Genomic DNA, 24,831 nt, shown 5'->3' on the forward strand with positions numbered 1-24,831 from the left:
TCTAAGGCAGACGTGGAAGCCTAGCGTCTCGAAAGGAGATTTCGGCACTGCCGATGGACACGGAGGTTGCCGTGCCAGCCCTGCCGCGCCCTGGCAGCCCCCGGAGCAAATGCCGCCCTCCCCGGCCCCGCGCAGCCAGGCCGCCGCCCGCCATTACGGCCGGGCCGGCTCTGCGGCGGCAGGGGGCGCTGCGGCGCCGGGCGGCGGCCGTTGGCGGCGGGGGCGGGCGAGGACGCCATTGCGTTGCTATGAGCTGTCTCCCCCTGCGGCGGTGGCAGCGGCGGGCGGCCCGGGCGCCGCTCCTCCTGCCGGCCGGCCGCTGCCTGCCTGCTGCGCGGGCCGGGCTGTCCGGCGGCCTGGTGGCACTAGCGGGGCGGGGAGGATGAGCACGGCGGGACCGGGCGGCAGCAGCACAAGCAGCAGCAGCAGCGCAAGTAGCAGCAGCAGCAGCAGCAGCCGCCGCCGCCGCGGCGGGGCCGGTCGCTGAGCTGAGGAGCACCGCGGCGGAGGCAGGGCATGGCGCTGCCGGGGGAGCGCGGCGCGGAGCCCCAGCCCGGCGCCTCCCGCCCCGCCGACGAGGAGGAGGACGGCGGCGGCGGGGCCGGCGGGCAGCCGGAGGCGCTGTCGCTGGAGGAGATCCTCAGGCTCTACAACCAGCCCATCAACGAGGAGCAGGCGTGGGCCGTGTGCTACCAGTGCTGCGGCTCGCTGCGGGCCCGCGCCCGCCGCGGCGAGACCCCCGCCGCCAGGCTGGGGGCGGCCGCCCACCTCCGCGTCTGGCGGGACGGCGCCGTCACCCTGGAGCAGGGCGAGCCCCACCGGCCGCCCCCGCCCGCCGCAGGTAAGGCCGGGCCCCGCCGCCGCCACCGACCCCTTTCAGCCCCCCGGGTACGGCCCGGCCCAGCAACGGCGGCAGCCGGGTGTCGGGTGCGGGCGGGCGCCCTTCTCCCTCTGCCTTTGTCCGTGGGCTGTGGCAGCCGGGAGGAGACGGTCTCCTTCCCGCCGGCGGGTTGCGGTGAGCGAGCGCTCGGCTCCTCAGCCGTGCCAGGGGCGGGTGGGGGGTGTGTGTGTGTGTGTGTGTGTCCCTGCACCATCTCGCTTTCGTGCGTGGAAAGGTAGAAACCGTCGCCTGGAATTTAATCGCCTGCGTGTGGGTACAGGGGAGGTGAATGCGGCTTTAGTGTTTTATAATTGCGTCGTCTTCTGGTGCGTAATACTGTGTCATCCGCACCTATAGCGCCTGCTTTTGGAGTTCCTTTGGCCGTATTGCTCATCCTACCCTTTCAGAAATAGTTTGGCATCAAAAGGCACCTATTAGAAACAGATCAATTTAGAGGTATGCTGACGTTAAGTGAATAAGACAGCTGTGTACACCTACTGGGGGCTTAGCACCTACCATCTGTTTCTTTAAAATACCCAGGAAAACAGATTTTGCATTGGAAAGGAAAAGAAGGCCGCGTGTCAGTTTCTCGGCATTTCAAAGCTTCTGATTATGAACGTGGGAAGGAATATTTTTTGTTGCAAGTAAAGCTTGATTTCTGAAAAGAAACTAAAGGTAGGCAGCAGAGGGTTGTGATCAGTTATCACACAGACGATGGTGTTCCCCAGCATCAACCTAGTCCACATTCAACGTCACTGAATTTTCCAGGAAGACGGAGGTTTTGGTGTTTTAAAGCTATGTGAAGCAGAAGGCAATGATAAATTCACAAAATGGGATTAGTTGAGCCCTCAGCCTTTAGAACGTGGATATTATGCCTGGTGTTACAATTTAATGAAGCCTTTTAACAGAGTGCCTGTCTGAAAAGTCTGCTGGCCGAGATTTGCAGTAATCCAGTTTGGAGCTAGTGGTACATGCAAATATCAAAGTATACTCAGTGGAAGAAGGGACATAATTTTGTTCCACAATTGGAATGAGTCTAATAATGACTTCCATCTAAATGTGATCTGATGTGCTTTTTCAATTATTTAAAAAAATAGGTTATTTTAATGTTAATAAAATGCCAGACCAACACCCAGAAGTTCCAGGAAAATACTTTCCTGACCAAGGCATTTGCATGTCACAAGAGCATTGAAGAGTTCTGTATTGAATATTGTGTGCTGCTTTTACTTCCAGTGTTTTGAGAAGATATCAGACTTCTTCCTTTCTCTTTCCTACTGTAGGAAATATATTGATTTACTACGTATTTCTTCCTTTTGTTGCTTTTTCCTTGCTGTTTGTGGGCTTATTCTATTTCCTCTTACAGTACATCTTTAATGGCCCATAGGAGGGTGTTGGATATGTCTGGATATAAAGTTCAGGCCCCTCAGTGACATCCAGCATGTTTAGTTTATGCTAAAGCTGCATGCCACATTTGCATTAGTCTTCTAAAATGTTTTAGTTAACGTGCTAACCTGCGTATGTTGATCCCGCATTTAAATCTTTGGATAGATGAGACTTCTTTTTTTATCTTCCAGCCCTAACTATTTTTCTCTTATCTCTTTTTTTTTTTTTTTTTTTAGCTTATTATTGTATCTGTTGCGTTGTATATGTTAACACCACATATGTGTGCTTATTTCTTGAAAATCTTAGAGAGTGTGCATATGTGCGTGTGTGTGTATATGTGTGTATATATATGTATATATATAATATATGTATATATAAAGATAACCAGTCTGTGAAGACCTCCCAGGAAAGCATGAGGGGGAGATAACCCAGGGAGAGTACCCCCTCCAGTGCGTATAATAGAAAAGAGGAGGAGAGGAGATTTCTGCCAGATGTCTATCCTTAAACCATACTCGGTGATCCCACTTTTGCATCAGCCGCAGGCTGGTAGGCGCCTGGATTTGAAAGGAGGCAGTATTCCTCCTGGGATCCTCTCCCTGCCCCTGGTCGTCTTCATCTCCCTAACTTTGAGTAGACTTCTGCAATATAGGCCATTGCTCAGCCATCAAGCTTTCACTAAGGATTTTGTGTGTTCGTGGGAGTAACTGTCAACAATATGAAACAAAGGTGGTCCTAGTCAGTTGGCTTTTATTCTTCTTTGGTTTGTGGAACCTGTAGCAGGTTTTCACTGGAAAACATAATGTGTGTGATACAGCGAATGTTGGTAATTCACTTTACTGAATATTGAAGAGGTGACAGTAGGCTTGCTTCTCCTTGATACCTTTTGAACTGTCCCAGTTCTTTTCCTCATTGCTCACTGCAGTGTCCTTAGGTGATGACTAATGAGCTTTCTGAGCCAATTTCAGCTTGAGCCTCTTGAACAGGTATTTATTCTTAGGCTCATGTATTCTGCTTAGTAGCAACGAGAGCTTAAGAAGAACCATTGCCCTGATGCTATGACTTGGGGAGGAGTACATTGTAGCATAGGCCCTGAAGCTGTCTGGCTGAATTAATTTTACTTGAGATACAAATTAAAGTTTTCTTAAAAAGAAGTACTGATTATGTAGAAACTGATGGTACTTTTCCAAAGCTGTTTCTTGTGAAGCAGTTTTCCGGTTAATGCACGATACTGGAAATTCTGAGTAAAAATACCTAGAAATTGAATAAAATGGCCTTGAGATAGGAAACAAAGATGAGTTTCACTGATACCGGAGCAGAAAAACAACCTTGGAGTTCAATCCCCATCCGTAACCAAAACCAGAGACTGATTCTCAGATCTTTCCAGTTTTATCCACGTGGTCTATTAATATTTGGTTATCTTGTTTAAAAAAAAAAAATCAATAAGGTTTTGGTTAAATAGAAGTAAAATGATTAAGAATGAAAATGTCACTCAGTTGTTCATTTTCATGTAAGCATTGATATTACCTGAATCCCTGGCAATAGGAGGATCAGGAAGGATTCCTGCTAATTGTTTTCCTGCCTTTGTATTTCAGACAACTTGGATTTAAATGCCTGTGTCAGGAGGTTTGTTAGAGCAATAGGGGTTCTGCGGGTTAACGCTTCAAGCTGTAAAGCTATTTTGTTATAGCGATACATAAAAAATGTATAGCTGTAGGTTGGTGCATAGGTTTGGATAATTCACAGGAATAAATACTGGCTGTTAGTGTCTATTTTTGTAAACAACAGGATCCTGTGTGGGCAAATAAAGGAGTCCCCGAAGAATGGTGTCTTTGGGTAGCAAACATTCGGGCTTTGTTCAGGATTGTGAAGAACGATGTGATCAGTCATGCCTGTCAGCAGAGCTCGGGGGAAGTCAGGAGCAAATGCAGCCGTGTCACAGAGTTTGCTTTGGAGACTCTCACGAAGCGATGTTTTCATGGTGTGTTGCAAACCTTTTATCGTTTTGCCAGAACTGAAGTGAGTAAGAAATAAACATGAGTATGCAAAAAATGAAGAGCTCACTGTGGTCATCTTAGTATGAATCATTGTAACTGTCTGACATCTAAATACCACAGAAATACGGGTTGCTTAGAAATACCCACGATGAAATTGGAGATACAGGGTAGAATGTACTTCACCTAATGGGGGTTTTAGCCGTCTCTTTGTTACTTGCAATTTATATGAAATGAGCTAACAGTGGCATCTAGTAAAGTGCCGGATGCAATAAAAACTAACTTCTGAAAGAGCTAAAATGTTTGGTGTAAACATGTGGTTTGACTCCTCCAAGCTCTCTTCTTGCAGAGCAGTACTTACAAGCGTTTTTATAAACCTGAAGCAATAATGAAGTGATAGATACAGGAGTAGAAAACCCACACAAGAGCTGGCGATCGACCTCATGCCTAGTATTTAGCGGCAGCGGAATGCCATAGGGCACAGGAGGCTGTTTCATCGGGGTCACGTTGTCACTGCGAGCCGGATAAGGGGCTGTCACTTCTCAGCACACTGGCTGTGCTGCCTCCTTCCTGCAGGACAGTTTTGGGGATGAGCAGGCTTGGAAAAACTCAGACTTTTCCTCACGTGTTTTGTTAGTGCCAGATCCCTGACTTGGCAAAGGCAGCCACTGATTTTGGGCATTGCACTGAGCTCCTGAAGAGGAACGGCCGTGAGGATCTCAGAAAGGGGTGAAGGCGGGTATTTGGAAAACCAAACCGTGCTCGCTTTCAGCCGTTGGCTGTTGAGGGCTGGCATGCATGCGGCGCTCCTCGGCCTTCCCTCTCCCTTCTTCAAGCGTGCCTCTGCGGGTAGTGTCAGTGGCCCTTCTTTTGCCTTGTCCTCCAGCACTGGAGGAGAAAGCACAGAGGGAAATTACTGCTGGTTTTATCAGAAGCAAGTACTATGCAGGTTTTTCTCTTGGAAATCTGCCAGGCGTTCAGCGGGAGAGCATATTGCATGGAGTATTCTGGCTTTGAATCAAAAAGATCACAGAAAAGTTGACCGCATGGTGGCTTTCACGGGACTCAGAGGGTGAGACATGCTGGAGAGGAATAGCTTACATTGCCTTGGCAGTTTTAATGACTTTCATGTCCTTCTTACACCCTTGTGTGCCCAGGTATTGGAAGGTAGCATGGAGAAATATAGGAAGAATAAATGCAAATGTCTTGATGCACATGAGCTAAAATCTCATCTGTCAGTCTTGTGGAGCGCTGAGGAAAAATATGCAGGATTTTTAGAGGAAAATGAATGTACTGACATTTTACTTATAATTTCGTTGACCCTTTTGAAAGATAATGGATGGGAGTAGCCTTGCTTGCTGTTCAAATTTCAAAACAGGTGTTGCTATGAATACTGCTAAAATAAATAGTACCTCTAGAATTAAGACTTAATTATGCTCTGAATTCAGATTTTGTTCAAGGGTATTCAGAAACATCTGTATTTAAAAATAGTAAGGTTTGATTTATTGGGCCTCACCTTTTCCTGCAAGAGTTTTAAGATAGATAGATTTCTATATATATCTATATAGATATGTTAATGTTGGAAGTCAAGGTAAGAAGAAAATGGCACTAGACAGCAGCGAGGAGCTTCGGTGAGTTGATAATTTATCTCTGGTTGCTTGCTCTGCTGATCTGTGGAAGAGAGAAAGCTTAGGCCTTATTTATGCTAGGCTTTCTGCCATCAGTGTGGTTCCCAGTACGTAAGGGTGAACTGGAATGCTTCCAGTCATGGCTTATGCTGATGCATCCTGTGCACTGGGGGTTACGTGGGCTCTTTGTGAATGTAGGCAGATGGCTAGGGACCCTATTGTAGACAGCTCTGGTGGGGGAGGACAAAATAAGCAAAGAAAAAATCCCAACATAACAAAACAATGTCTTTGGCAAAAAAAAAAAAAAAAGCATATTCCGAATGCCTGCACAAAAGAAATGGAAGGAAGTTGCCAACAGTGATAGGTGACCTCGGTTACCTATATTTGTATGCAGAAATGTTGAAGATGGTAAGTAGGCAGTGAAGGAATAAAGACTAATTTGGTGTTGTCTGAAATCTGCATTTGTTCCTCAAGAAAACTTAAGAGCAAAGAACTTTGAGGAATTGTGGGCTCCTGATGTTCATAATGATTTAAAGTAAAAGATAACACATTTGTAATTTAATGGAGGTTTTCTTGACTAGTGCAGTAAAAATCTTGCTATAGAAAGGAAAGTGGAATTGTAGTTGTCACTGTTAACAGGGATTGAAGAGTAGAGTGAAAAATGAGACATCTGCCATGATGTTGCAGAAAGTTAATATGATGTCCCTATGGAACATCACTGGAGAAAGAACAAAGATGCTTTTCTCTATTTTTTCTTTTTTTTTTAAAAAAAGGTAGTGGGTAATGGAGTCCAACTTCAGGGGCTAGCTGGAGGTGACAGTTTACGCCACAGTACCCAGTGAGAGGTGATGGGTAGGACTGGGGTAGCATGAGAAGGGCTTTGAAAATGAATATGGTAGCTGTGTATGATGTGTGAGAGAGAGAGAGAGTGCACACCTTTAACAGGACGATTCAGAGAGCAAGATGTGATCAGAGTGACAGGCAGTGAAAACGACCCGCACGGCAGCAGCGTTGTGAATGAGTGTGACCCGAGTGTGCCTGCACTCGCCAAGTGTGCAGTAAGTATGTTGCAGGTGACAAGAAGATTAAAGGTACATAACATCCTGGATCTATGTGGGTAATGAAAATATCTTTATAAAAGTGGGGAAGCTTTTTCATGACATCTGGTAAAAGGAAACTGGAGGGTGTTCACTCCTTGTTTCTGAATTAATTTATCACATTACAGCATTGGATCCGGTAAGGAGACAAAACGAATATTGTTCTATTCCTGATAAAACCTTAAGCTAGCTTGCGTGACACACGCAACTATGAGTGTGTTATTGAATTTTATTACTGTGCACTTTAAGAGGAACAAAAGGAGATGAGTCAGTTTGTACAGTGTAAATACAAGACTGCAAAGACATAGCTGAGGTAGAGAAGAATTAAGAGAACTACTTTTGCATCTACTTGAGAGACTTTATTAACAGCTGGTGAAAGTTCTTAACAGATCCAACAGTCCTGTGTTATCAATTTAGAAAAGCTGTAACCTGCTTGAAACTCTGGATCCATCAAACATGATGGCAAAAACTACTGGTGACTTCAATGGAGTCAGAATTCTGCCACAAGCACACATACTTGTTGAATGAGCAAGCAAGTGGATAGCTCCAGGAAAAATCAGAATATGATTAGAGTAACAGAACTTTAAAAAAAAAAAAATTGAGACGTGGACTCTGCAAATTCACACTTTTTGGGAAGGGTTGCTACCTGGACAGGTCAGAGGAAAGTGAGTGTAGTATCTGTACGTAAGCATCTGCAGAAGAGACTGGCAGCTATGGATAGAGTTCAGCAGCACTTGGAGATGCATATCTACCACAGTATTTATCTTAAAATAACAAAAATTGATGTGATCCCTAGGGAAACTTACAGGTTTGCTAAAGAGGGTGAGCAGTGGAACATAGAAAGAATTGTATGGTGACCACAGCCGGTTTCCTTGTGCAGTGTAGAAATGGGACAAAACAGAGAGTGACCATTTAGTTGTATCTTAGAAGGTAGCACTAAAGTAGTATGGATTTGTTAATTTGTAATTAAAGAATATTATTTAAAAATAATTTTTATTACGAAATTTAACTGGGTATTAACACTGAAGACCTCTTAGTTACTACCTTTGCTTTGTGCAATGTCCAGAGGATTGCTTATGACTGTACAAAGTGAAGAGTAACTTCAGTGAAGTGTTGAATGGGGAAAGATGAAGACATGAAAAAAGATTGACACAGTGAAGGAAAGTCCTGGCTGCCTTTGGTCTAGTAACTTCTCGAAGAATTTTCCTTGTATTTTATTACAAATTTTCTCTTTCCTTTTTCCTCTCAAGTTGAAAAATGAAGCATACCATTTCTAAATCATCAGCTGTAGGCTGATACAAGAAATCTTGAGTCAGATCCAAAAAGCCACAAGCTGTAAAGACTCACCCCATTTCTTGTTGCCTTCTAATTACACAGTTTAAAGGAAGGATATGTTGATCCTCAAAGCCTAAGTGTTTTACTTAAAAACATGGGTCTCTCTGCTTGCTGCTCTGAGGGGTCTCCGCTTATCTCTCCTAATCCAGCCTGCTTCCTTCCACTTCCACATGTTCTGGCTCTTCTTGACCTTCTTCCCTGCAGCCTGTCGTCTCTTACTCCTAAGCTATACTTAACCTATATTTGTCTTTGTCGTTTTCACTTTTTTCTGGTTCTTTTTATCATGCAAGATTTCTCTGTCCTCCTCTGTGTATCTTGTAATATTCGTCCTCTGCCAGAAGTCTGGCTCACTCCTGCTAAATCAATATTTTCCTCTCCCTTCATTTAATTACGAATCCTGTTCTTTGCATATTCATCTCTTTTCCTTATGTTGCTTGGTTGCCTTTGCCTTCTTCATTCCTTCTTTCCTTTTATTGGTACTAATCTTGACTCTTGTATTGACAATCCTGTCAGATTTGGTAACTAATGCTCCAGTTCCTGCAATCAGATGATTAAATGGGAGTCTGAACTTTTTTCCTTTAAATAGTTCCTCATTCTCTTAAGGGCAGGGAAAAGTCTACTATTGTAGCCATGGTGCCTCTTGAAGACGTAAAAGCTAGAAAACAAATACATATTCAACTTATTGTTAATTCAGGGGCCTGACTAAAGACTGTTGAATTTGTGGATCTTGAGTTAGTGACTCCCATGTTCTCCCTTGCTCCCTCTCCTTCGATTAGCCCCTGTGTTCCTTCTTCTGCCACCTCTTCCACTGTCCTCCAGTACGTATTGGGCAGTGGCTGTCTTTCCTGAAGGCAACTTGAGTTCTGCTGTCGTGGAAATAACAGCTTGATTTCACCCAAAACTTGCTGATATGGGCTGTGGCATTTAATTAGAATATTAATCTTTAACACAAAATGCGTTTCAGGTTTGTTGCCAATGCGTGTATCAACTACACTGTTGCCTAAAAATCAGTGCTAATAATTTCAATTCTGCAAGAAGCTGTCTTGAAGCAAACACTTTTGGATCTATGCAGAGGAATCTGAGACACTAGAGGAAGGCTAGGAAGATGCTCCGAGGCTCTAAGCTGCAAGGCTTTTAGAGTAGCTGGTTATAGCTGAAACAGCGGCCATGTGGTTGTGGTGTCAACTCTGTAGCTTAATTTTTCTTCGGATAGTGGAGTGCAAATAGTTTTGCACATCCTGCATGCTTTCTTACAAATATCCTGCGTCAGTCCATTTTAACATGCTGAATTATCTATTCTGCTTTTAAAATTGTCTTAAATGTGCGCTGCTTACTAGTGGCAGCAGTACATGGTATACTTGCTATTTGTTTTTAAATCTGTGAAGACTCTTTCTAACTGTGACCTGTTAATCCTTGGAAGGAAGGGAAACTGTGTTTCAGTGAAGCACAGGCTATAGGTAAATTGAGTATAGTCTTTTTTTTAACAGCATTCTGAGAGATTTTGTGAAAAGAATTATTTTTTCTGGTCTAAATAGCAGCCTGAAGCTCCTGCCTTGAGCTATGAGACAGTGTGCCCTAATGCTTGATGGAAGGTTGGCATGATTCCTCTTGTTGAGGGTTTGAAATAAGAATAATTTTCAAATAGAAATTTTGAGGAATGAGAAATTAATGTGAAGGTTTGGGGTTTCTTCTTTTTTTTTTTCGCTGGCAAATATGTCTGTCTGAAGACTTTTCAGAGATATAGGAAACCTCCAATTTAAGTCTCTTTCCTTGTTGCAAAAACTGTTAATTTTTTGCATTTCAACCACCATATAATCTTCAAACTCTAGCTTGTTTATAAATTGAAGTTAATGTGACAATTAAAGTTATGCTATTTACTAGTAATTAATGCATTAGTCACTATTGGAAAGCTGTCATGGAAAAATACTGTTGAATTTTTTTGGGCAGTAAGAGTGGTGAAAATGCTACACAGATTAGTATGTAGTTGAATGGGTGTGAAGTCTGGATCTATGTTAAGAAGCAGCGGCTTAAATAATTTTGTAAGTCTTCACCTGTTTACCAGATAAGCACTTAATACTGCTTGCAGACAGAGACTATTCTATGACTTCTTACAGGGAATACAGGAATACAGCCTAAGGGTGACCCTTAGGCTACATTTAAGAGTTTCTGCTTTTTCAGTCTTACCAGCTGAAGAGAGAAGAAATTTCTACTCCCGGCCAGTATAAGTAAAGCCAGTATAAGTAAATTGGCTTGCATGGGCCATACAAAAGCAAATCATTTCAGTCTTGATAGATGCAAGTAAGTGCATGTTTCTTGGGTCAATACTGTTAATGCTGATCTCTTCAGAAATGTAGGAAATTCCCGAAGGAGTGGGCCCATAAGTCACTGCAAACAGCTCAGGGAAATCTGTTAAGTGTATAGCTGGACTCAAGGTACAGTGGGATATGGAATGGTATGGTTAATAATTACCATAATGTGGAATATAATATTAAAATGTTGTAAGTCAGTTAGTAGTTTGCAGCTGTCTAGAATACTTTCTGCCGTGCATTTCAGCTGGTGTGAGACTTAAACTACTTGTTGTTCCCCCTTTCTTCCCCAGGACATGGAATCATGACAATACTATTGCTTTTTAAAGTGCTGGTATAAATGTTGCCCTTCTCTTGTGTTGTTGTCCACTTCGCAAATAATAGGAATAAATAATCCAGTTTAAGATGTTCCCTACATTTTTTTATAATAAAAACAAAAAAGAATTATTATTTGCTCTGAAAGCAGTAGTAAATTTTGATAGTACCATTTATGAAATAAGGAAGGTTTCCAAATTTGAGTGCTTTTCCTTGAAGAACAGCTTTCATGGAAGTTTATCAAAAAAGATCTGTCAAAGAGGCTGTGAGATAAGCTTCTTGCTATTTCTTTCAGAAATAGAATTTTTGCCTTACTTGTTTTGGTCTGGGCTGATTTATTTGTTTGGTGCTTCAGGACTTGGTTAGGACTTCTATTAAAAGGATCTTCATAGGATCTCAGCATTGCTATGAGGTGTAGCAATGAGTACTTTGTGTCTGTGCTACTAAGAGGATCTAATAGATAGTTTGACTCCTGTTTGATTAGAGCATAGGAGATGCAAGCCAAGATATTTTAAATTATCAGTGACTGCAAACATTGGTTTGTTTGTATGCCTGCTGTATGCCCTTGCATTGTTATAGGTTTAAAATTACTACTTTTTTCTGAAGTAGTAATTTAAAAAAAAAAACAGTACTTTTTTCCCAAAAAGGCAGCACACTTTTTTCCCCCATCTTGACTCAATTGCTGTGAATTAGTCTTGTATCATCTTGTATCATGGAGGTACACTGTTTTAGTCATCTGTCATTTGAGTTTCACAGAAGTAGCCTCTAATATTCATAAATGTGCTAATAATCATAGGATTATTTCAAAAAAGTTCTCGGTAAATTTCTCCCATTTATAAGTTACACCAATCACATGAATGTTACCATTTTAAACACAAAAAATGTTTCTTACGTGGATCTTGAAGTGAATCAACCAGAATCACCAGTCCTTTTGATACGTGATGCAAAAGCTGCCTTTTTAAGTCGCTCTTCTGTTCTTCATTTGGAAGTCAGACACCAGTGCTAAGCATTCTGCTTGCATTGGCAACAGTTCAAAATGAAGGTAAACAACTTTCACTCTGCTAGGTGGATGTTTCCTATTCATCCAAGATGTGCTTAACCTTTAGTTTCAAAGGGAAGGTGACCAGTTCAATATGAAAAATTAATCTTTTTCTAAGGAGGTGACTCTTCCCTAGTGCCAACAGTTTTGCGTGCCGTTCAGATTTAACGTATGAAGTCAGCACGATTGCTCCTCTGTGCAAACATTATGCTAACCAGTTGGTTGAGCTTCCTTGGGCTTGCCAGCCAATCTGACAAAACAGTCCTTCCAGTTATGGCTACAGATTGCCGGCTCTTCCTAACTATTGCAGTAAATCCTTCGGCTACACTGGGTGGTGTTCAGCAACCATCACCTGTAACGTATGCTCTCGGCGTACACACAGTCAAGTGAACGCATGCTGTTCTAGTTTTTGAGTACGTGGGGATTCAAGATCGTGTCATGCATTTCCTAGGCTGAGTGCCATCAGGCCTAAAGTTGCAAATTTTGGACTAGCAGTGTGGGTGCAATGCAGCCAAAAAGCAAAGACAAAAAGAGTAAAATTCATATCTGTGCACTTTGAAATTGAAGTTTTGGATATCTCCCCTTTGAAATGGATGTATTTCTGTGGAATACTTGACTTCCTTGAATATCGTTTTTCCAACAGAAAATCATCCTGTCAGAATTACTTCACCCTACTTTAATATGAATTATTAATATGAAATCATAATCTTGCTTCCTTTAGTGAAATGGCACCTTCCTAATATGCTGTGAAATTTCAGTCTTATTTTTTGTAAGCTGTCAAGCCACTTACACTTTTATACCAAAATGTTTTGTCTTTGGGAAAACTGAGATTTCAATTTGATGAAACAATTCAGAAACTTATTTTTTCTGTATTGTATAAATTCCAAAGTGATGTTTCTGAACTCAGAGGAAATGCAAAAATTGACAAGAGGGACTTACAAAAATATTACAGTAATGTTTCAACTTTAATTTGCTTGAACTTCACGTTGTTGTTGAACTCTTTGATATCCCAGAAGTATCAGATGAAACAGTGGCTTTTCCCTGGTTTATGAATTAATGTTGTTTTTTCTCTTGAAATAATTATTTGCTGCTGCTTAATTTAAGCCAATATGTTTTCATGTTCCCTCCATGTCCAAGCATCAGTCATAAAATTTAAATAACGAAGCCAGGCATGAAAGACACATCTTTTTAAAAGGGAGTATTGTGAAGGATCCAAATAAAAAGGGCAGGGCCCTCTTGTTGCTAATTCTGTGATGCGTATATAATGGAAACATTATTGAAATGTGTGATTAAAGTAAGGCAAAGAATATTTGGCAATTGCTCAGGAAAAAAAAGCGACTCAAGTTTTTAGTTTTATTTGTTCATTGTCTTTTAGTTAATCTGAAAACTTTTTTTTTTCCCAATTACAGATAAATCGGGCCGTTTACACTGCACAGAAATGGAGGTAAGAGAAGTATTTTGTGTTCTCTGCTAGTGCTGATTTAGCTCAGCTCTTTTTTGTTAACTTATAGTTTAAATGTGGTACATTTATAGCGTGGAGTTATCAATGCAAAGTTGTACCGTGAAATGTGTATTGTGTTTATGACTTGCATTAACAGCTGCATAAATGTGTCTTAACATGGGATATTTAGTTGTACGTTCAGAAACAGAGGAAAGAAAGGCCATGTGGTTTTCTAAAAACAAGGTTAGAGGTATGTTATGCAGCCAGTGTAAGCTCGTTTGATATTAATTTCTTTAAAATAGATATTTTTTAGCAGAATATTTTATTTTAGATAATTACTGTTGCATAAATTATCTTGTTATACTTACAAGGTCATGGAATAAATACTTAGTGTTTATAGAATGGCTTGGTGATTTTTGCTAACCCAAGAATTTGGATGGAAGCAGAGAAGACAAGTGATCTCAGGGTTGTTTGTCCATCTAAAGACATCCCAATTTCAGATACTTTTAATATTTCATTTACTTTATCACTTGGCAATATTTTGGGGCCCAAGAAATATTGTTGTATGTCTTGCTGGGGTAGCAACAGAAACACAAATCCAGTTAAATCTGCTTGATTTATATCTTGACCATTATTTGACTCTGTATCTTTGATACTAAGCTGTGACTAGCGTTGTAAGAACGTTCAAACTACATTTTGTCAGATTCATAGATTTAGTCCAAGACTGAAAGGAAGACTAAGTAGAACGTCTTGTTGAACAAGATGCGGACTAATAGTATAATTTTTATTATCATACAGAGTAAATAATATAGTCTACTCCTTAAATAAACTTTTCCAGCAATAAATACAATTTCTGTGTCCTTTGCAGGGCAGTCTTTTCTCACTGCCTTTGAACTTTCTTTGAAATGTAAAACTGAGTTTTTACTTCAGCTGTCCTATCAGTACCTCAGGCTGAGCCTGGAGACGGGGCAAGTGCATGCATTTTAATTGGCGGGTTGTCTGTTTTCTCATCAATAATATATATGAAGGTGACAAACTGCTGTTACTGAATGGTTTATATACAGATAAACTGTGCATGAAAATGCCTGGTTTAAAGACAAAATGAAAGGCCATCTAATTCAACTACAAATGGTAAAATGCTAAGGCCATCCAGATTTTTGAAAGTATTAATAATAATAAAAAAAGGAAATGTCCTTTCTGCAGGATGCAGTGTAAGGAGTAATTCCTAACTGATGTAAGTACAGAAATTGGAAGCAGGCACATTTTGTTTCTTCGTGTAGTTCAGTTTAAGCAAATGCATCCTGGTTTTGCTTCAGCATTTGTAAAATCTCAGTTCATAAGTCTAGTACCTCATTTACAAATGATAATCTAGTGTGTCATTTGCTTTGCATATGAAATATTGTTTACAATTTTGCTTTGTGTTTTTTAACAGAAGGTAATGAAAGGCTCTAACACTAAAAATACACATGACAATAAACCCCTGTTAAAATATTTTTAACAAAACATAAAGTATTTCATTTTGGGAAAGTAGAATTGCTTTTGTTTCAAATGAAAATGTCTAGTGAGAGTCAGTTGGATATGTTATAGTTCATCTTCCATGGGAAAAGAGTTTTTAAATTTTGATATTTTTAAAATATTTTTTGTTGATGATTGGAAAGAAAAGCAGATTAGAATTTCCCATGAGACAGAGGCTTCATTTTAAATTGTCTCTAATAAGCAGCACTGTGACCATTAGCATATTGACTCTTCTGTTTATCTTTGTCATTTTGAAGGAGGCTGTGAAGGAGTCAGTGCTTTTTCCTCCTCCAAAATTCCTTTGGGGCTGCAGCTTTAGACTTGGAGTTGATGATGTTAGTGTTTTTCAGAACTAGGAATTCAGCAGAGACAGCCCATCTCACTTTTTTTATTCCTGTGGAAAACAGAGGCCTGATTGAATGTATTAGAATATGTGGGAAAATTCTTAAAATCGTAACTAATAACAATCGTAACATTTTTGCAAAACATGTAAACTATCCTGAATTGGTACATCATTTATTTCAAGCTAGCAATAGGAGTGGTGTGTCAAGTTCAGAGTCCAGATGCCATAGCCATAATGGGAAGATGAGAGTAAGGAATAAGGTGACCTTATTTAAATCTGCATCTGCCTATGACTCTGTTACATACCTAATGATAGCGCTCCTTAGTCATCTCAACCAAGGTGGTGAAGATTATATAAAATATGCCAGCCACATTTGTAAACATTTAGTACTCATACAGAAAGTATTCTGTGAATGCTAAGTGATTCATATGTAGGAGGGTTTAATTGCCCTGTATTTGAAAAGACCCACCTAACTGAGCACAGCCCTGTTGTATGTGATTAACGTAGTGAACCAGTATCTATGCTAATATAAAGATATATGCAACCTCTCACATTTGTTTAAAAGTCAGAAATGAATTAAATAGCCTGTCCCAAACCATGGTGAATAAATTGTTCAACACCATTCAGCTCATGTCAAATCACAAAAGGAATCAATTATAGAAATGTTTTAGGGAGACTTTGTGTGCTCTGTATGCACATTCTATTCATGAGCTATCAGTTATATGTATCTCTAATTATTAAAAATCTTAACATACAGTGAAAATTATAGTACTTGTCTATGGAGCTAAAATTGCTTTTTTTTACCTTTTCATTGGGAACTTGAAATATTGACTATATTTCAGATTAGAATTTAGGGAAATACATATATAGGTTATAAGGATACTGTGTTTGCTTGGCACAAATAAGAATATACTTGTTAGTTCATTGTATTGATGCAAACAAAATCAAGCATCTCTCATGCTGATGAAAATGAGAGCATGTATTTAATAGCACAGAACGTTAGGATTTCAAAAGAGGTGTCATAATTTTGCATTAAAAATAATGCCACACCTACCTTAAAGTCTGTTACCTGCTCAAAATTCAAGCAGTGTAAAATGGGTGTATTTAGCATATACCAATATCTAAGTTTCATATTTTTTTGTCCCTGTTGAGTGTAAACAAAAGTTACATTCTGATTGAGGGGTAATTGCTGCAGCAAACAATCCTTGTCATGCACAGTGATAATCACTTCCTTCTACTTCCTGAGCATTAACCTTACGGTGACAAAGGAGAAGAAATGTCACTGCACGAGGACAGGCAAAAATGTTTTTAGGAGAATCATTTCTCTTAGTAAAATATGACTGAGTGTGACTTCCATCAAATTCAGTTTTGATTATGCATTGAAAAAATAGAATTCTGTGTGAATGCTTGGTTGCAAATCTGGTAATTCTATGGAATCTTTTGATTCCTTGTGCTGTTAAGAGGAGAATTAACAGGAACTCAGGGTTGCCTTCTAGAAATCAAAGTAGGATCATGCATCTTTTCTGGCGAGCATTAAGTCATGCTTGAGCATTATGTGCCAGTTCTGATAAGTGAAGCACTCATCCCTTGCTGATGGAATTATCTCACAGAGAAGCTGCATGTCCAGCCTTTGAGGGACCTGTTATTTTAGATACCTGAAAGCCCATTACGCTTGTTCATTGATGTGGTGGTTCTGTGGCAGTTGGTCTGACCTCCTGATTCTCCTGAATTACTGCATAGTCACAAAGAAACAGCTTAACACACACTTGATTAAATAGTAAACACACAAAAAAGTAGAATTTAAGTTTTGATCTGTTGTGTTTTGTAATGAGCTGCTTTTTCAAGAGGAGCTTTATTTTTTGTAATTTGTATAAGCATTTACAGCACATCGGGAGCAGGTTGATCTTGGAGGAAAATGCATTTCTGTTGTTTACTTGCTATAAGCTTGGCACATCGCCTTTTTCATTCAGCAGTTTCATTAGGAATACACAGGGAATATTGGGCTGGAGAACTAATAATGTATTTGACTAAGCTGATTTAGTGATAGTCAAATCCTGCCATCTGTCCAGAGTCTCTAAGAGAATTCAGCTGTTCCTTGTAAAGGCTTTGTAATTTTGCAGTGTAGTATGATGTACCTTTTAATAATCTACATGCCCTAAAGTCACATAGGATTTATGACGAAATCTTCATTCCAGTGATGCCACTGGTAAACCTTTCCATCAGCTGGGGAAGAGTCCAGAGGCAGATTTCAGCCTTGGTCTTCTGACAATTTCAGATAATGGCTGGTGGAAAACTAGGTCTTGCAGTAACTTTGATCCCTCCAGGGAACGTTTTGCCTGTGAAAGGCACAAATAGCAGAGCATGGAGCATTAAGTTAGGTGGTGGTGTTTTTTTGATGTTTTTCTGTTTTGTGTTTTTGAATCTGAAAGCGTGAAAGTATTCCCTATGTAGTTACCCAGTGGTAACTACAGAATTACCCAGTTTTATCACGAGATTAAATGTGAGAGTCTGCAAATATAGTTTATATGACTCTGAAAAGGATCTAGAGTGATGGGAGAATAAGGTAATTTGCACAGGTCTTTAGTTTTTGCAGAACTGTTTCTATATAAATTCTATTATATTGTGCTTGAGAAGATACCTATCAATGGCATGCTATCATATCTATGGTAGCTGTCGTATGTACTGATAGGTATCGTATCAATTAGCTTTAAGGTGCTTTTTTTTTTTTTTAGTAGACCAGTGCCAGTAGACATGTTTGCCTGTCTGTTCAGACCAAGAGAGTAATCTGATTGCTCGTTCAAACTTCAGGGAAAAATTAAGGTTTAGGTGTTGTTTGCATGCCTACAGTTTAATGACCCTTTGTATTGTCCTTCTTTCTTGTTGTATATAATGAAAGACAAGTTTAGAGTCTTAGTATGAAATGAGAATGCTGTTTCGTACTTTTTTTTTTTTTTAGCTTGTTATAGCAAATAAATTTTAAGCTACAAAAATTACAACTACATTTCTGGTCTGCTAAATCCCTCAAAGGCTTCTGAGATCATATGACATTGTTTTCCTATGAATTCTGCTAGTTATGAGTTTTCTGTTAGAGATGCTGTGTTTTCCTGCCTCTTTGCTAAGTACCAAATAGTAAATAGTAAAAACATAAACCATACAAGGGGTATGCTTTCTAGGGATGAAAAGAAACTGGATAATAGTTCTTACAGTGATTGCATGGAGGGAGCTCTTTGTTATTTCTTGATTTTTGCCTAGGGCAATCCTGAAACTGAGGTAAAATAACACCCCCAGAGTTCAGTAAGTTCAATTTCAGTGGTAAGTTTGACCTGATAGCATTGGCTTTTTGATCTACAGGGGACAAAAACCAACCCAAACCTTCCATTCTTGAATATCTCGACTCACTCGGAAGTCCAACATCCACAATGTAAAAAGTACGCAGAAGATTTACAGGTGATGAGAATAAAGTACATAAAATGTAGATTAAAAGACAGACGAAAAGCACACAAAGAAGCTGAATCTCTGAGGATTTCCTGTTGTTTATAGCTGTTCTTTCCATGCATGACTTCAATCCACATAGCACGCACTTACACTTGCAGTGATGAAGTTGGGAGTACTGAATAGGTTCAGTGGGTGGTTTGATTTTTGGGAAGCCAAGGGAAATGAGACTTTAGCGCATATTTTTTTAGGAGAGCAAGGAGCACTTTGGTGAGCTGGTTAAGTATCTGAATATAATATTGCATTCATTTTGTACTGCATTTTTCCTTCCAGATATTCTACTCTTGATATCGTAGTTATCTCACTGCAGGACATGAGTAACTTCCTCTGACTGAAGTGGCTGTTAGTGGTGTTTTATGAAGAACAAACAACAGCTTTTTTGGTAAAATGTTATGACCCTACTAGATTATTAAAGCACCTTAAGAGAGAAAATTGCTCAAATAGACTTTTGTGTGTGTGTGTTCCTAATTGATCTCTACTTTTTCTTGTTTCTGGGTGGTTGGGTTTAGTAGCATGCTCTGACTCTAACGTAAAGGCCCTTGAATATCTAAGCAGCGTTATTTCAACTATAACATGCGTTACTGGATTAGGCTAATTTTAACATAGCTAAGATAACCTAATTGCTTGTTTATCAGTTTTGAATTTGGTCAGTGGTCAAAGAAAACAGGAACTCAAGGGAGCTAAACATTTAATTTCACTTCAGCAGTTCAGTTACCAGGTACTGGTTTCCCAACATAATTTAAAAGCGAATGTTGTTTTAAATTTAACCATTAAGAAAATGAGGCAAGGGTTGAAAGATGAGACTAATAATATCAGTAAGTTTATTTTCAAAATGTGAAGAGATTTAAAGTAAGAGAAATAGTTATTTATGAATGAGGTGAATCCAGAGTGCTCCCACCTACTTTGTTTTACGACACCTGTGCTCTTCTTTTCAGTGATAACTTTGAGTCATTCTAACGTTCCTGCTTTGAATGTGCTGAGAAATATTGATCTAGTTCATCTAAACCATTCTTGTATGAAGTAGATCACATCTTAACATATAAATTCTTGTTAGCCACTTTACACTTTACATGTGTAGAATCCCCAGCAATTTATACTTGGGAAAATAACATTATGAAAGGCTTTTTTAAATGCAGCTTTAGCTGACCTGATGCAGATGAACATGTGGAATTTTTATAAACAAGTAGACGGTGTGGTTAATCTTTGTTCAGCCTTTAATTTCTCTTGCTGCCTTCTGCTATCTTGTCTCTCTGCTGGGAGCAAGAAGAGCTGCTGTCCTCTGGTTGTTAACATGCAGAAGCTTCAGTTATTGCAAGAGAAGGGAGGAGAAATGTGGTGTCCCCTCACAGGATTTCCAAAGGTTACTCAGGCAAAATAGTAAGAGTAAAGCTTAACTGGAATTTTAGTCAGATACACATTTTCCGTAGGTTAATAATAGGGCAGATCACAGTGGTCAGTTCAGAAATTCCCAGTACCACTGTCTTTGAGCATTCAAAAATCATAAGGCTTATTCTAGCATACAGTGAGATCAGCAGAAAACAAACTGTTGAAAAGAATATGTTTTTTTAGATTAGTTTCCAGGTTTTGGTTAATACATACTCAAATACTTTTTTTTTTCTTTGCAGTTCTGTGACTAAATGTTTTTCTTCACATGAACACTAACATGTAGCTTTTTATCTGAATCACTTGACCTGAGAAGTTGAGACGTTAAACAAAGCAAGATTTGCAGTCGAGTCGTGAGAGTGTGCAGCACTGCGTGCTTTCTTTGGCAGAGAAGACACTGAATCGGTTTTGGGGCTCACTGAGGCAAAAAGGAGTTTTTGTTAGTTTTGTACTTTCTTTTGTTTGACTTGACGCAGCGTAACTCATTTGCGCTTTTGTTCCACAGTGAACTTTTTAGCAACTGGTACATGTCTGTGCTCCCCGTGACCTACCAGTGTGAACATTTTCATCTTAAACTGTTTAATTTTGTCTGCCACTTAAATGTTTGTAATGTCAGTCATGGGAAAACAAAGCAAACTCCAAGATCTCTCCTTAATGGCATGAAGGAAAGACTCTAAAAGATGTTCAGTGCTGAACTCTTTGATTATCATTTAGTGTTGCTGTGTGCTGTAGCACGTGAAGTAAAATACTTTTATTTACCAAAAGGAAATACAGAGAGTAAATTAAACAGACAGATAAAACAAAGGGGTGACCAAATTCTAAATGTGTATTTCATAATGTCCCTTTCTTCTGTTAACCACTAGTAATTATGAAGCACCTGTAATGCTTTTAGTACTTCACCCTCAGCAAGAAGTGAAGGTTAAATAATTAACTAGGACAAGGCAAGCTGTTCACACTTAGTAGATTAACTCCTGCTTCATTTAAGAAGGTAGGGATATTCTGTTAAACTGGCAGTTTTTCTCCTCCATGTATTCATCCCTAAGCCTGAAGCACCCTTGTCCGAGTCTCCTGTCGCCGTTTCTCATCTGTATTGTACCTTTACTTCCAAGCCTCCCTCTCCTGTTTTCTTTCAAAATCTTTTATAGTTCATTTATTAACTTCCTTTATTTCTGTTTCTCCCTAACCAAAAACTTAATCATCCGCTTTTGTGGGTGTGTGTTACTGCCCCTGCCCAATATTTGATGACTCTCAACACTGCAAAGATGACTCTCTGCTCCAAATGTGTTCTTTGACGGCTCCCTGCACTTCTGCTTGTTTCTTCTGTTGGTCCTAGTGGATGTTGCACTGCTACCTGAATTCATTATTTCTCTGCTATGTATTTCTCATTGTGTTTTTATCTTTCTCTGTAATCCGGACTTGTGATATTAGCGTTATCTTTGACTCACACTCTTTCCTTTCCTCCAGATGCTTGCCAAATCCTTAATTGCCATCTGCTAAAAGCACCCCTCTCTTCTCTGTTGCCAAGATGATAATTCAGGCTTTGTAGGGTTTTTTTGGGGGGGTTGCCTTGGCCAATGCAAACTGCCTGCCACCTACTCCTTTCTTGGCAATGATGTAAAATATTTCTTCAAAGTTTTTTTGAGAGACTCTTCTCTGGCTGCATTGTGGTTTTGGGGTTGCTATATGTTGCTTTTCTCTCGACCTCTGGCCTGCACATTCAGACTGTCTTCTTCCTACTGTTGTAGGTCTGGAGCAGACACTCACTGCAAAGTAAACAGGTTGCTCCATCTGGTCTCTTTGTTTAGGAAGATGTGCCATTCCTTGTGCTGTGTGTTCTGTTTGCTTTGGAGCAAAGCTCTTACAAACGTTTCAGAGAACATCGGTGAGAAAAATGTGCGTGTATTCTTCTAAACTATGTATTTCTAACTCCTTCACCATTTGGTGACTGTGAATCAATGCTTCCCTTTGAATATACTTTGCAGCATGTCAGATTACATATGTTTTTCTGAGCATGTTGCTTGTGCTTGAATATTTGAGTATTTCACTTTTATTCTCAGAGTTAAAGCTCCATGCAATTCCTGGGTCTTCCACAAATGCTTCATTTAGTTGGGCATGGAGAAAATAAATACTGAAACTGCATTAAAACAGTGAAGTAATTATGGTCTCTGGTCCTTTGGCTACCTTTTTGCTTTGTAATTCTCCAAGGGGCTGCTTTTGTTTGTAACTCTCTGTATTGTTTGCTATTGGAGTTTGCTTTAAACCTACAACTAGTAAGGCATGCAGAAAATAGTTCTTTTCCCTTTTCTTCTTTCTTTTTTTATCTGTCTATACACTAACAGAAATAATGTTCTTGATGAACTTTGTTGGCCAGGATGCGTTCATAATGTCCAACATTACTCTTTCATAATACTTTCAGCTTTTGTTGTCCAATTTAATGTGCTTGAGGACTTCTGCTATGATTTTATTTAATAAACTTTTTATCGTGATACATTTTTCTTCAAAATTTTGCCTTTACTTTTGTCAGCTCTTAGTTAGCTTTTTATTCAGATCTGGTAAACAGAGCTAGTGCTGAACTTGGCTGTCATTATGCAGAGTCTGGTGCTTTTATCCCACAGTCTGAAGGACAGTTGAACAGTAACACTGCATACTCATGGAGAGTCAGCTGCATGTTTATGCCTGTAACATTTAAAGCACTGGCATTAGGAAAATGGATTGGAATACAATTTGTTTTTCATGTTTCAGACTCATTACTGGATGTTACATAAAAAGTTAATCTGAAAAACTTAGGTAAAAATTGTTAAATGAGAGAAAGGGAGAAAAACATGCCATTGTGGTGGAGAGTTTTACCACTTATTTAGAAGGATTATAGCAAAATTATTTTTCAATTTAAAGTACTTCATTCTCTTACACAAGGAACATATTTGTTTAAAAGTTAAGGCCTTTTTAATCCCTGGACTCCCAACTTTCTGGAGTGTTGTCTGCTTGCAACTCTCAGATCCTCCAGCTGATTTGTGTGTCTTGTTAGGCTAGTTATATATGCAAATATAGTAGCAGACTTTACAGTTTAAAATCCAGACCAGCAGTAAATGAGGTGTGTGATGAACTTGAGGTTCTGTGAGTTGACCTAGTGTCTTAATTATATGGACACTAAAGTAGGCAAGATGAATGTTTGGTGGGAGAAAATAAATGCTGTTCTCATTTTCGAGAAAGAAGAATGAAGTTTGAAGACATCAGGCAAATTGCCCAGTGTGACATTTGGGCTGCATGGTGGAGGCAGCATAGAATCTAGATTATTTAAGCCTTAATCACAAAACCAAAAATCTTTCTTCAGATTTTGAATACTACCCGAAATAACAAACCCGTTAGTTTACTGCCAAGAAAATACTAATTCCCTTGAGAGACATTTCATCAAGATACTAGGAATTTACTTTCAGGCTAGGCTCTCCCTGTTTTTCTGTATAGATTTCTTAAATACTTTAAAATTCTATAGAAGTAGTAACCCATTCTCTTTCAAAATAAATCTCTTATCTTTCAGGGTTATACATGTAGATGTTGCCATGCTAGTACAAAAGCAGACTTTACTTTCTATTGTTCACTTGCTGGCAGTAGATAGACTGAGCTTTGTTCCTACACAGAACACAAACTTACCCTGAAATTTCTTGTATACATTTCAGACAGAGAAAGCATTTCAAAACTGATGCAGAATGTTTGGGGAAAAATCAAAATGAATAGTTTCGTAGAAGAAAAAAGCAAACTTGGGGGGATTTGAAGTAGGAGTCATACTTAAGTATGAGAAAAGGGAGACTATTCCAGTAATAAGGGGAAGAAGCATCAAAAGCTAATACAGAATAAGGAAACCTTTCTTTACTGCAGCATTTGGAAAGGCAGTGAAACAAATGAGGTGTATTGTCACTTAAAATGTGGATGAAATAATGTTTAGTTTCACAGTGTGGTAATACTCTTGTAATAAGTAATAGGACAGAGAACTTGAAGAAAAAAAAATCTGTTTGAAGTGAGCAAGCTAGTGGTCCTAAAAATAGAATTTTGTTTCACAAAGTCTGCTTCAGAGGACTGGTATCATTTTTCAGCAGATGTATCATGAATGAAGATATAATCATTAAAACCAGCCTGAACCTCACTGCGGATTTACAGTGGAACACAGCATTTTGGTATTCTTCTAGCATTTCAAATGTCATATTGAAACACAAAGTGTCAAATTAATGAGGTTCCAAGCACTTTCCTGTCGTCCTTTTGTTTTTGAAGGCTCATCCTTTTGTTTTTGAAAAAGACAGCTTGTATATGTATGAAGATCTTGGTTCTTCAATCTTATGTCTGTATGAATATCTAGATAGGTGGATTTTACCAGACAGCGGGCACTGCAGCAGATACACATACACACTGTCTTGCATTTCCTATCTTGGCATGGAAACTTGAATGTTATGGATTAACAGACAATTGTGTTTTTGTTGTGTATAACTCAAAGATACTGTTCACCAAAGGTGGCTGAATTTATGTGACACTGGGGTTTTTGTTTGATGTGGCCTATTACAGATTTTATAAAGTGACTGTGAAAGCAAGTTTTCAAAAAGCTTTCTGAATAGAAGACAGAAAAGTGTTGATTGCTGTGCTTTTTCCCTGTTTAATGGCTATAGGAACAAAGAATATCAGCTACTTCAGGCTTTA

The 24,831-nt window shown here is 39.4% G+C and overlaps 1 protein-coding gene across 1 annotated transcript in view; it reads left to right on the forward strand.

Annotated features, from left to right (window-relative positions):
- The first annotated feature begins 258 nt into the window (after positions 1-258).
- The window catches only part of SPIRE1 (spire type actin nucleation factor 1), a 133,970-nt gene continuing 109,397 nt past the window's right edge, over positions 259-24,831 (forward strand). Inside the window, exons 1-2 of the mRNA XM_075494332.1 lie at positions 259-841; positions 13,384-13,418. Of these exons, the coding sequence (XP_075350447.1) occupies positions 517-841; positions 13,384-13,418 (360 nt within the window). The 5' untranslated portion in view covers positions 259-516. The remainder of the gene's footprint in view (positions 842-13,383; positions 13,419-24,831) is intronic.

This window comes from Mycteria americana, chromosome 2 (assembly GCF_035582795.1).
Source record: "Mycteria americana isolate JAX WOST 10 ecotype Jacksonville Zoo and Gardens chromosome 2, USCA_MyAme_1.0, whole genome shotgun sequence".
Lineage (NCBI taxonomy): Eukaryota > Metazoa > Chordata > Aves > Ciconiiformes > Ciconiidae > Mycteria > Mycteria americana.